At 40.0% G+C, this 12364-nt stretch overlaps 1 protein-coding gene across 3 annotated transcripts in view; it reads left to right on the top strand.

Moving 5' to 3' along the window:
• Positions 1-12364, top strand: part of galnt14 (UDP-N-acetyl-alpha-D-galactosamine:polypeptide N-acetylgalactosaminyltransferase 14 (GalNAc-T14)) — a 144493-nt gene that overhangs the window by 26462 nt on the left and 105667 nt on the right. For all 3 annotated transcript variants that reach the window (XM_017434922.3, XM_037981566.1, XM_025010265.2), the window contains exon 2: positions 3503-3672. In XM_017434922.3, the coding sequence (XP_017290411.2) occupies positions 3503-3672 (170 nt within the window). The remainder of the gene's footprint in view (positions 1-3502; positions 3673-12364) is intronic.

Genomic DNA, 12364 nt, shown 5'->3' with positions numbered 1-12364 from the left:
CGATTAAAACTTTCCTCAGATCCTGTCGGATGATCTTTGTCTGAAACTCTGAGAAGAAAGGCAGTGAGTGAAATGAAACAAGACGTTTTATACCGAAGTTTATTTAGTCTTTTTCCTCCTTTTCTCCACATCTGATTCCTTTCTTCTCCCCTCCCTCACCAGTTCTCTTCTCTTCCCGTCCTCCCCTCGTCTTAATCTCGTTCTTCATGCTTTGCTGTTACAGACACCAGGGGAAGAGCTCCCAACACAGAGTAACACACACACACACACACACACACACACACACACACACACACACACACACACTCCCAACCCTCTAATGGCCCCATTTAGACAATGTGTCGCATCAGCAAGTCGTATGGCTGAATAATGTGGAGGAGGAGGAAACGGAGGAGCAGGAGGAGAAGACTGAGTCGTTCACTGCTTCCCTCCATCCAGACAGCTGCTTCACCGTAAATGTTGTTCTGTTACACACACTCTGACCCTGTGTGTGTGTGTGTGTGTCCATTCATCTCCTTTATATGCCAGTGTGTGTGATCGTTGGGGAGAAATATGGCCTCCGGGGTTTAGCCAGAGCTCCTGTGTTGTGTTTATGATCCGGAAAGTACGAGAGAGAACACATCCTTTATAAGAAACAACACGTTACACACAGAAACACACACTTCCTCTCCACATTAAGTAAGGGATGAGACACAAACACACACACACACACTCATGGACGCACAGAGACACAGTCACTCAAACATCCGGCTCCTCCCATCGGAGGGATTTAAACTTGATAAACTTGGGCTGAAAGTTGGTGTTTTAGAAGATGATTGTGGTCACGTATGAGCTACACACAGTATAACATCTTCACTTAAACTGTTAAAATCAACACTGTCTGTCTGTTAGCAAAATATCTCATGAACCACATGATACCATGGAGCAAAACTTTCAGAAAGTGTTCACTAAATATGCATCTACAACTCATTTATATTTGGATTCAACCCAATTTAAGTTGAGCTAATTGACCTAATCAAACACAAAAATGTCTCTAACTGAGTCAGTTTTACAGATATTGAGTTAAAATTTGTTGTGGTAGTAGCTGAGAGTCCTCCCAACCCATGCATGGAGCTCTAACACATCTCATGAGATGGTTTGAAGTTAGACAACTCCATCAATTCCCAACATAAGATTATCTTTATATTATATTAACTTTGTCATTAAAGGCGGCGGGTGATATGCATTCCTTTAAGGAGTTCTAGAAGTTTAACATCTTGAATTTTCTGGAGAAAGATTTTCTGATGACGGTTGTTTCTTCTGCTCAGTGTTATTTTGCTGTTTCTGCAGAAAAACAAACTTTTCCTGTCGTCAACTCCAACTTCTCGCCTCCTGATTTGCATTTTAAAGGACCGTTTTTCTGCTCCAACCTATTAACTACTAACTGCGCATGTTTTTCATGCTTTGCCTCTGCTTTCTATAGTGTAGCACAAGCTGCAGCTTTTAATGTTGATTTCCAGCCTTCCAGGCAGCAGTTTCAGAAGTGATTGCACAGAACATTTTTTACCTTTATTTTACCATCAAAGTTTACTTTAGTTTGTGTTTCAGCAGTTTGAAGTAATCATTACTGATGATGTGTTCAAGGACATCCTGCGTGTTGCCTAAAAGGAAAAAATGAACTCATTAAAGGGCAGGAAATGGACGAGTTTATTATTTTTTTTTACTTTTCATTTGTGTTTATTCTGTCTTTGAGTTAATTTTTCTGCTACAGAAGTCGTGAATGCACCACGACCGACATTAAGTGTCAGAATGAACTGAACAGGTGACACAAAGAGAGGATTTACCTGCTGGATGCGAAGCAGCTGAAATGAGCTAAAATCTGTGGCCTTTTGAATAAAAAAGACGTGGATCTAAAAGCTGGTATTAGTGATGGAAACCTGCATGGTTTGATTTGTTCAGGCGGGCTGTATGTTGATGCCACAATTCAGTTCTGAACTGATTATTAAAGAAATCTGATCCCATTGAACAACATTCCTTCAAACCAATATGATGGTTAATCTTCTTAAACTTTATTTCTTCCTGTCTGATATCCCAAAACAACATGTATGTTTTATTAAATCCTTCAGCACACGTTCAGTCTGCTTTCTTCTATCTGGAGACCTTTCATATGAGTTATAATTGGTAATAAAGCTGTATTATTTCTACCTTTTAGGGGTCCTCAGACCCCTCCACCGCGTTAAGCTGCTGATTCTGCAGAGAGGGAATCACAGCATCCATCTTTGTTAAAAACAGCAGAGCTGGAGGGAAAACCCGCTCTGAATCTTTCTCACGTTAAACGACCTCTGAGAGCTTCTGTGCTGCTTTTAAAAGCTCCTGGTTGCAGACGGCAGACGCAGTTTCTGACTCTCACAATCTGACATTTATGACTAAATCACACCTTCAGTTTCCATCCACCGCGACGATGAGCAATACAAAAAATATCACTCGGCAACAAAAGCAACACTTCAAGCAACACTTCCACTCAAAAAATAAAGTTTAAACAGTTTTAAATGACTCCAAAGGTTCTTTGGGTTTCTAATTAAATCATATATTTATATGTTGATTGTTCTTTGGTTATCAACTGATTAGTTTGATTGACAGACACAAATAATAAAACACAAATCTTTGTTTCAAGATCATTAAAATCACTAAAATTCTGTGCAGAACTCTTATTATACACAACAAGAACTATAATGTTTAGTAACTTTGTTTTATGTAACAAAAATCTAATTCCCTTTGTCGTATCTTTCTAAATCCGACAGCTTTGTTTCTCAACTCTTTATTTGACAAATAACATCTTTATAATCCAATCAGACTGGAAGAGAAAGTTCTTTTATTTAAAGCACTTTAAAAAACAACTTTAAAGGAGTTTCTTCCCTTTAGTGACACCGTCAGTTTCAGAAGTTTAGCTCGTCTCAGCTGATGGTGTAAATAACGCTGCGTTCTGTTTTCCTTAAAAGTCAGAACAAACTGCATTCAAACACTACAGCAACATCTTTCCTAAGAAAGTTGTGAAGTAAAATGCACGTGACTGATTTACTGAGATACAAACCATCAGAAGGGAAAATAAAAAGTTTATTTCTGCAGCAGTCATCATGTTTGTGTGCTCAAGGCGGCCATAATGGATTTAGAGGTAGAGATAAATCTCCTGATATAAAACTGGGAAGCTTTGAATCCTGATTACAAATGGATTACACCGTAAACAATAACTTTACCATGTTGACATCACCAGGACCTGAAAACAAAAGCTTGTGCTAATCTATTTAAAGACACGATCAGAACTCCCACTAAGGTTCTTTAGACATGGGTGACATGAACAATATAATGGACCAATAACGCTGTTTCAACCCTTTAATCGGTGGAATTGTTATTTTTTCCAGATTAAGAAACGTTTCTTTCCATCGATGATCTCTAAGTCAAGATTCTAAACAAGTCTGAGAGGAAACTGTCCGATTAACCATCTAAGCGACTGCCTGATTTACAGATCTCAGACGCGGAGTGGGACGACATGATGGAGGGTTTTGATGAGCGGAGTTACCTGAACGCTCGGCGCTGGAAGCCCGGCGACGACCCGTACACGCTGTACGCCTTCAACCAGAGGGAGAGCGAACGCATCCCCAGCGACCGCGCCCTGAAAGACACCCGACACTACAGGTACTGAGCACACACCTGACATCAGACACGTTATCACCCACCAATCCGAAAACAAATGGCATGAAAAGACAAAAACAGAAAACAGAAAGTGCATACGCTTCATGGTGAACATTATACCAAGAAACACGGTCTTCTGCGTACAGTCTGACCTCTGAGAGGATATTTATATTATGCCTCAGTTTGATGTATGAATCTGTCACGGTTGCGCTGAATAAGAGGAGAGCTTGGCAGCACACAGATGAACTGAACTCCTGCAGCCTGCAGACACAAACATGCGTGACGCCGCAGGTTCAAACACAGCTGCACCTCCTGCAGCACTAAAACAGAAACCAGCAAATTACAATCCATCTTTCCATTTAGAAATTAATTTCAACCAGAATAGAAATCCTCTCGGTGCTCTGCTCTGTTTGAAAGACGCTCAGCAGGAAGATAAGGAGCTTGTCGCTTTGACTGCGTCCGCCTCCTCTTACTTTGGGAGATAAAATACTTCCAGGCACTTGTGTAAAGTGTACACAGGTCCAGAGTAATCGGGTTTGCTTTGTTTGGGACACAAACACAACTTTCTGCAGAGCTTCTGCTTCCAGTTTACCTTTATGAATAAACACATCTTTCCTTCCATGCTTTAAGCTGAAACTTCTTTGTGCTGCCAAGTGAAAGCTCCGTTTTTGCAAGAATCTAAAGTTATTTTAGAGGTTTTGGGATCCTTGAAGCTTTTGTGCACATTTAAAACAGGAAACTGCATTAAAACTATTATTTATTCCACATTAAACCTCTGTGAAGAGTTTTACACCTGCAAATAATCTTAATGTGCATGGGTTTATTATATTCATCAAACCTGATGTCACTCTTCTCAGAGCTCCTTTAGGTCTCAGTGTAAATTAAAGACAAAGTTTATTTCCTTATTTTTTAATTGAAAGGCCAGTGTTCCAGCTGGAGCAGTGCCCTGCTTCCGTGCATATTTAGTTTTTCCATGAGCGTAGAAAAAGATTTTCCTATAAATTCATGCATGAGGGTAATAAACACACTCATGTATCTATTATTCATGGATGCATTGCAAGATCTGTGCTCACAAATCAGATGTCCATGACTGATGTGAATTTGAAATGGATCTACGATCTCAAATCCAAAAAGTGTGGACGTGTAAAATCTAAAATATAAACACAGAAAGCAATCATTTGCACATCTCATAAACCCATATTTTGTTCACACTGGAACATGGTAAACATATCAAATGCTGAAACTCAGAAATTGTCTCGGTTTTTTTGAATAGTAAGTTAATGTTGAGGGAATTTCAGAGTTTCAGCTTTTGATATGTTTAGTTTGTTCCATGCTGAATAAAATCTGGGTTTATGAGATTTGCAAATCTTTGCATTCTGTTTTCATTTACATTTTACACGATGTCCCAGCCTTTGTTGAATTTGAGTGAAGGAAGTAATAAAATTTCAGTGGTTTACAGACCAGTTGTGGTGTATTTATTAATAAGGAGTAAGCTGCTTGGGTTAAATGTGATCTGAATTTAGCCTGAGTTATTCACAGCTAAATGAAGGTACAGCAGACCTAATATTGAATTCATAAGATGAGGATGTTTGCTGCTGCGGTGAGCTCAGCCGGCTGCAGCTTCATGAATCTACCATCCATCAGCGTACCTGACACCTACAGCTCTGCACCCATATGCTGCTTTGACGCTAAGACTCCTGATTTCTGTGATATCTTGTCTGCTGCCTCTGACACCGTGTGTGTGTGTGTAAGTGTGAGTGGTTTTACATGTGCATATGTATCCGCTAACGTGCGTAAGTGCACATTGTGTTGATCGCCCGCATCATCTGTTGTGTTAACAGAAAAGGGAAATTCGCTGCTGAGATGGCATAAGGCACTTTGAATATGTGTGTGTGTGTGTGTGTGTGTGTGTGTGTGTTAGAAAAATGAGAATGATGTTTAGGAAGGGGAAACCAGGGAAACACATACATTTGTCTGTTAGCATGGAGGTAGGGGGCTGATAGTGCTCATTTATTCTGTATAAGACAGCAGTGGTGTGTGTGTGTGTGCGCACGTGTGTGTGTGTGTAGTAGTAGTAGAAGTTGGGTTGTGCTGTCATGTGATTATCTGTTAACTCAGTCACCATGTAGCTGGGGATCTCAGGGGCTCTTGGCAGGGGAAACCATAGCACCTCATGCTCTGTTGGGATTTAAAAAAAAAACAAGCTGCGGTGAAATTGTTGACTGAAGCTGCTGTGGTTCTGAATTCTTACAAACACCTTTTTATCGCAAACTCTCTGCACCACTTCCCACTCTGGCTGTGTTCCCAAGAGGAAGCATTTGGCCTAAATTCAAGATGGTTGTGACAGAAACGTGTAGAAGGACCACAAAGTGAGAGCGAGGAAGTGTAGATGGACTGATAAGTTAGGAAACTTTGCAGCTGGTTAATTAGAATTACAGGAATGCTTTTGGTAAGACTTCCTCCAGCTGTACTCTCCACCCTGAGCTCTTGAACCTTTTCTCCACAGCTCTCTACTCCTTCTGCCAACCTGTCCACAGTTGGTAACTTTTCCCCACAACTTATACCAACTTATAACATTCGGCTCTATGGTCCCTCTGTAATGACCTTCTGTTGTCAACTAAATTACCACTGAAATGCAATTTACTCATTGCAGAGCATAAAATTAAAGGTTATCCTGAACTGTATCAAATGTTACAGTCTGAACAGGTTTATTCCAGTAGTTTTCCAAATATATCGCATTGATGTACAATTCTGAAACGTGGGTCCACACTCAATATAAATAAAGCGCTCTGCCTGAGTTACATGATTGACCTACTTTCAGCTGGCTGTAGTCTGTGTGAGGAAACAAACATGGTGGAATCAGACAAACGTAGACAGGTAGAAATATAAGAGTGAACCTGCAGTAAAACGAGAAAAAGAAACAGAAGAAATAAGAAAACTGTGAAGATGAAGCACGGCGGTGGAACGTTGTAAAGACAGGAGTTCATTCAGACAAACGCAGCTTTTACAAAACTTTAATTGTTTTTCAACTATAGTTGCTTGAGTATTTATACCTCAAATCACAATTTATCTCCAGTCATAATTTACTTAACAAATATATACCAACACATGAAAATAATACGACTTCTCCGTCACCATTGTTGACCCAGTTTTTATAAGGAGCATTTTGTTAAAGATGCTGTATTTCTGATTGAAGCTGTAAAAAAACAAACAAATATGAGTAAAAACCTAAAGTAAAGATGATGTTTGATTGACAGGTGACCTTTTGGTAAAGGTGTGTAGAAATGCCTGAGCACTGAATCTTAAAAAAAATAAAAAATAGACACCATAACAAAAGAAACTTCCAAATTATCACCCTGACAGAAATTGCCAGAAAAAAGAGAGCGAACACAGCAGGCTTGGAGCATCAGCCTCAGCTCTGTTATTTCCTCAGAAAGGCAACAATAAACTAAAGATAAGAAAAGCGAGTTTCTACGTGAAGAAGTAAGGTTGGCCTTTGTAACGCTGCAAAGCTGCAGAAATTCTGCCTTGGAAAACTCGTAACCTTGTGGATGAACTCGAGTGAAGCTGCTCAGGTGATTTTTCTTTTTCCTTTAAAAATATTTGCAGGGGCAAGGAGAAAGTTATTGAACATTTTAGAGTAGTTACTGGGAATAAATAAAACAAAACAAAGTCTTTTTTGTTTTAAAGAGGTGTGACTTTGGGATATGATGATGATCGACCAATTAGAAGATCAGGTTTTTAATCTTAAAGTGTCCTGTGTTAGAGTTAAACTTTCTGCATCTAAAAATATATAACTGGTGAACTGTATGAGTGTGGATATGTAAATAAGACACTTTGTAAAGCATTTAGTGTGTGTGTGCAAATATTTTCGTTAACATTGTGTTTGATGCATCGTTTTACTACTGAACCCGTTAAAAAAAGAAAAAGCAGAAGTGTTTAAAGTTTTTGTATTTCTTGGAGAGAAGGCTGATTGTCCAGAGCTGAGCTCCATCAGTATCTCATGTTTTAAAGAGGAAGAGCAGGAGGTACACATGGGAAAAGATGAGAGGAAGGATGGGGAGAAGGAACAGAGGAAAGGAAAGAAAGGGAAGTTAAAACGAGATTAGTAAAATAAGAGGAGAGGTGGAAAAGAGGAGAGGAGATGGGAGAGATGCCACAAACTGCTGAGAGGAGAGATAATTGCCACATGCAGAGCTTAAGAGGCAGTGTTTGTGTGTTCATGTGTGTGTATAAACCACTCCACTTCAGTGCTCTGCTATTATCTCAGTGAACAGGGGAACCTCCCTCCATCTGCTCCACCAGCGTCTATAAATCCAGCAGCCGCTTGGCTGCAGGGATTAGAGCCGAGCTGGAAGACGATGAGCTGATCCAGTACGGGGAGCAAACCCATCGTCCAGGTTCAGATCACATTATTAAATTTAACCTTTTAGTGCAAGGCAAAAGAAATCCATCACCGTGCATGAACAACAAATTATGTTGTTGATAAAAACAAACTAACAAAAAAGTAATTATTTCAGGGAGGAGCAATGACAAGAAAAAATGCTGAATGCTGCGAGCTGAATGACAGCTGAAAGTTGCTGAAGTATGAGTCATTAATTGAATAGTTAATGTCAAAATCAGCAAAACCAAAGCTAAAAGCTAACAGTCACAGAATATAAACCAAATTAACCATAACTAAAAGCACAAAGAAGAAGCTGTAAACTGTAAGCAATGCTGACTCAGCACTCAAACAATAATTTATCCTTTTTGGTGTAAATTGCTTCTTTTTTTACAATAAAAGTCCCTCTCCTGTTTTGTGTCAGCACTCCAAGAACTCTACTTCCTAGAGCTGCTTTTATTGGGTTTCTTTAGCTCCTGATTTAGAGTTGGAGCTTTGTTAGCATGGAGAGAAGCAGCTCCGACTCCTGGAACAATCCAAATGTTGGGATCAGATCTTAAAGCGACCGTTCTGAAAGTGGAGTTCTGTGGAAATGGTTGGAGGAATGGAGCTTTAATCTCTAACATTTTAAAGCAGTTTATGCTAATTCCGTTTTATAAACCTTTAGATTGCGGTTGGTTCTGCGCAGTGAAAACACAGGGAACTGGAGTGAGAGTTAATCCTGAGATCATTTGAGTTTATATTCAGGGATTCTCAGGAACTGGTCGTTACGTCATCTTAGTGTTTATTCACGATGCCAGTGGAATCATGGGAAATTTCCTTGAAGTTATATTGTATCTAACAGAACCCTTTTTTAATTTTAAATTGCCTTATCTTGCCATCCAGAATAAACACATGGTGGTGTACTGGTTACCAGTCTCATGCTGGTTGGACGTTTTCCTGTCCTCAGTGTCCCTGAGGGACTTTTTCCTGCCGTTTCCAGTTTACTTCCACAGCGTAAACACATAGATTTTCCATGTGAGCGTGCACGGCTGTCAGTCACTCTGTGTTAGCCCTGTGACGGACCGGTGACATGCCCAGGGTGCACGCTGCCTCCAGCTGATGTCAGCTGGGATCATCGGCTGCATCCTATTGGTGGGAATCTCTGCAGCCGCAGCTATCCTCTGCAGGACAAATCAGCTGCAGATAATTGATGGATGGATGTTTGGCTCATATTTAATCAGCTCTCTGCTGATTCTCTCCCAGCTTCTCATCCTGATTCAGCACTGAATTACCATGACCAGAATAAAGCCCAAAAATGCAAACTAAGGTCAGTTTCATTTTGACTTAAAGGAGGCATCATTGATGCTGCAGTAAATGCATGTATGACCCACTGAGACTATCATGCATGTAATAAACAAAGAATGTATTCAGTTTATTTTAGCCCAACATATTTCTGTTTGGCTGCAGACAGGCACCAGATTCCCGTGACTCGGAAAGGAGAAGCAGGTAAAGAAAATGGATGGATAAATATTTCTGTTTTATTATTCAGACAATGAAAGCAGCTGGTTCAACTTGTCTTATATCCAATAAATGGTTGTGACTAATAACTGGGACAAGTTTGAGACAAACAAGCTGCCAGAAGCTGGTTAAATGAGTCCATCATGGCTGACACAGGTGAACCCATTCTGTTCAACTAATGACGTGTTGATCACATTTATTTGTTTACTGGAAACTTTGTACTGAAGCTTTGTAAACTATATTTATACACTCCCTGGTTTCTCACATGTTAAATAACCTTAAGTATTAATAATAGCCTGTAAAATATGCTTGTTGTGGGCCGAGGCAGTACTTTTCTGTTGGATGGAGCATAAAGAACAGCTCTGTTGTTTTCTTCTGTGTGTGTAAAGGAAATGTAAAGGAAATGTTTCACTTTGTCTAAAAACAGTATCTGCAGAAGCATCTGTGTTATCTGCTGCATATCAGGGCGACAGCGCCGCGTTTCTGTTACTTCGGTTCATTGAATGTGGAAAAAAAAAAACGCTTTGGTGTCGCATTAATCAAAAGAGGGTGAAAATATGGAACAAAAATGTGCGGAAAGCACTGTTACTTATCTGTTTAATTATCTGATCATGAAGGCCAAATGGAAACCCACTTTTACTGCGGAGGCTTATCGGTTTGTGGGATCACAGTTTTGACTTCCGCCGTCCTGAACTTTATGGAAATTTGGCTACAGTCTTGTTCTGGTTTTACTCTTAAACACAGCACTGTTTGAATAAATTAGTTCATTTAAAGGGAAACACAGAAAACAACCTTCTGTAGTAACTTTTCCAGGTCAGCAACGACAAAAACAGGAAACAAGGCGTGGAGCGTGCACAACATTTCTCAGGGGAGCTGGTGCCCATTTCTAAACCCATTTTCAGAAAATACCATTTTGGGGCTCGTAAAACACAGTTTTTGTTTCAGGAGAAACAATATTCCCACGAGAACGGAGTCTGAAAGAAGAACGAAGTTTCATCTGAGCTGAAAACGCTAAATAAGAAAACTGAGAGGATCCTTCACACCTGAAGCAGAAATGTTTATTTCTAAAATTCATGCAGAGGATTTTACGTAACAATCTTTAATATAATTAAAAAAAAACTCTCAGAATAAAACTTTTAAGATCTATTTTCTGTTACTTTTACACATCTTTTGTGTTGAGGTGTTTTTAGCATGTTTTACACCAACCACATGTTTCTTCCCTCGTTTCTGGAAATAAAACCACATCTATCAAACCGTAATATCATCAGAAGTTAGGGGACTGTTTGAGGAGATTTAAAGCCATCTGGTTATGGGGAAAATGTCATCACTTTGAAACTGTGACATTAAAAAGAGATCATATTATCATCCTTTGTTTCTCTCCTCTGATGTAGAGCGGAAAAACACGGCTCCCTGCACACATTTGTCATCCTCTTTGTTTTGCCAGGATGGGAGACGTGATAATGCTCCAGTGTTTTGTTGTCGCTGCTCCAAAACGGAGTCATCTTTCTTGGAAACATCAGTGCTTAAAAAAAAAATCAACAATAGTCCAACCAGTCGCTTAGAAAAGATTTAATTTCATTTTGACCCAGTGATCCTTGAATGTTTATCGCTAACTAGATCACAGTCATTCAGTAGCCTCCTCTGTGTGTGTGTGTGTGTGTTAGTGTGAATGTGTGTGTGACGTTCTCACTAGCGTCACACACACATTCACACTCAGTCACCCATTTAGTCATATTTCCATGAATCACGACATGCAGCTAAACATTAGCTCACAAACGTCCCTCGTCCTTTTCAGATCCCAACACAAAGAAAAGTCTCTAAACTTCTGTCTTTGTCAAACTCATCGATTTGATTATTTACGATTAATTAGGATTTTAAAACACATGGATGACACAGAAAGCAACACTGAGGCTCTTAAATTAATTCAGATGAAAGTTTTAAAGCTGAACGTGACTAAAAGTAATGCACAAAATTACAACATTTAAAAATGCACAATAAAGGAAATGAAAAGGGACGATATAAACAGTTCCAAACAGCTAATAAATGCAAAATAAATAAGTAAAATTAAGACAGAAGGTAAAAGATTAAAATATACAATTCAATTCAGTTCACAAATTCACACCAGACATTGTCTCAACAAAAATAACAAGTTTATTCAAGTTAGTTTCAAATTTAATGACAGTTAAATCTGATTATTAGACAATAAAATCACATACAGTGAGTCACAGAAGGTTAGCTGTCCAAGGAATCCAGCAGATTGTGTAAAACGTTTCCTTCATCACAATCCTCCATCCTGAGCAGCGCAGAGGCGACAGGAAAGGAACAACTACCGTTTAACAGGAAGAAACCTCCGCCAGAACCAGAACCAGGACCAGGATCAGAACCAGGACCAGAACCAGAACCAGAGCGAGGACCAGGACCCGGACCAGGATCAGGACCAGGACCAGGATCAGGATCAGAACCAGGACCAGAACCAGAACCAGAACCAGAACCAGAGCGAGGACCAGGAACCGGATCAGGATCAGGACCAGAACCAGATCCAGGACCAGGATCAGGATGAGGGGCTGTCTGCACCGACCAGCTGGGGTTTGAGAGGACAGGAACAGGCAAACACCAGAAGATTGGTCCAGGTGTGGTTTCTGTGGTCCAGGTGTGGTTTCTATGGTCCAGGTGTAGATTCTGTGGTCCAGGTGTGGTTTCTGTGGTCCAGGTGTGGTTTCTATGATCCAGGTGTAGTTTCTGTGGTCCAGGTGTAGTTTCTATGGTCCAGGTGTAGTTTCTGTGGTCCAGGTGTGGTTTCTATGATCCAGGTGT

Source organism: Kryptolebias marmoratus, linkage group LG19 (genome assembly GCF_001649575.2).
Source record: "Kryptolebias marmoratus isolate JLee-2015 linkage group LG19, ASM164957v2, whole genome shotgun sequence".
Taxonomy (NCBI): domain Eukaryota; kingdom Metazoa; phylum Chordata; class Actinopteri; order Cyprinodontiformes; family Rivulidae; genus Kryptolebias; species Kryptolebias marmoratus.
Note: the sequence above shows the minus strand (reverse complement) of the source record. Positions and strands in the feature narration are given on the sequence as shown.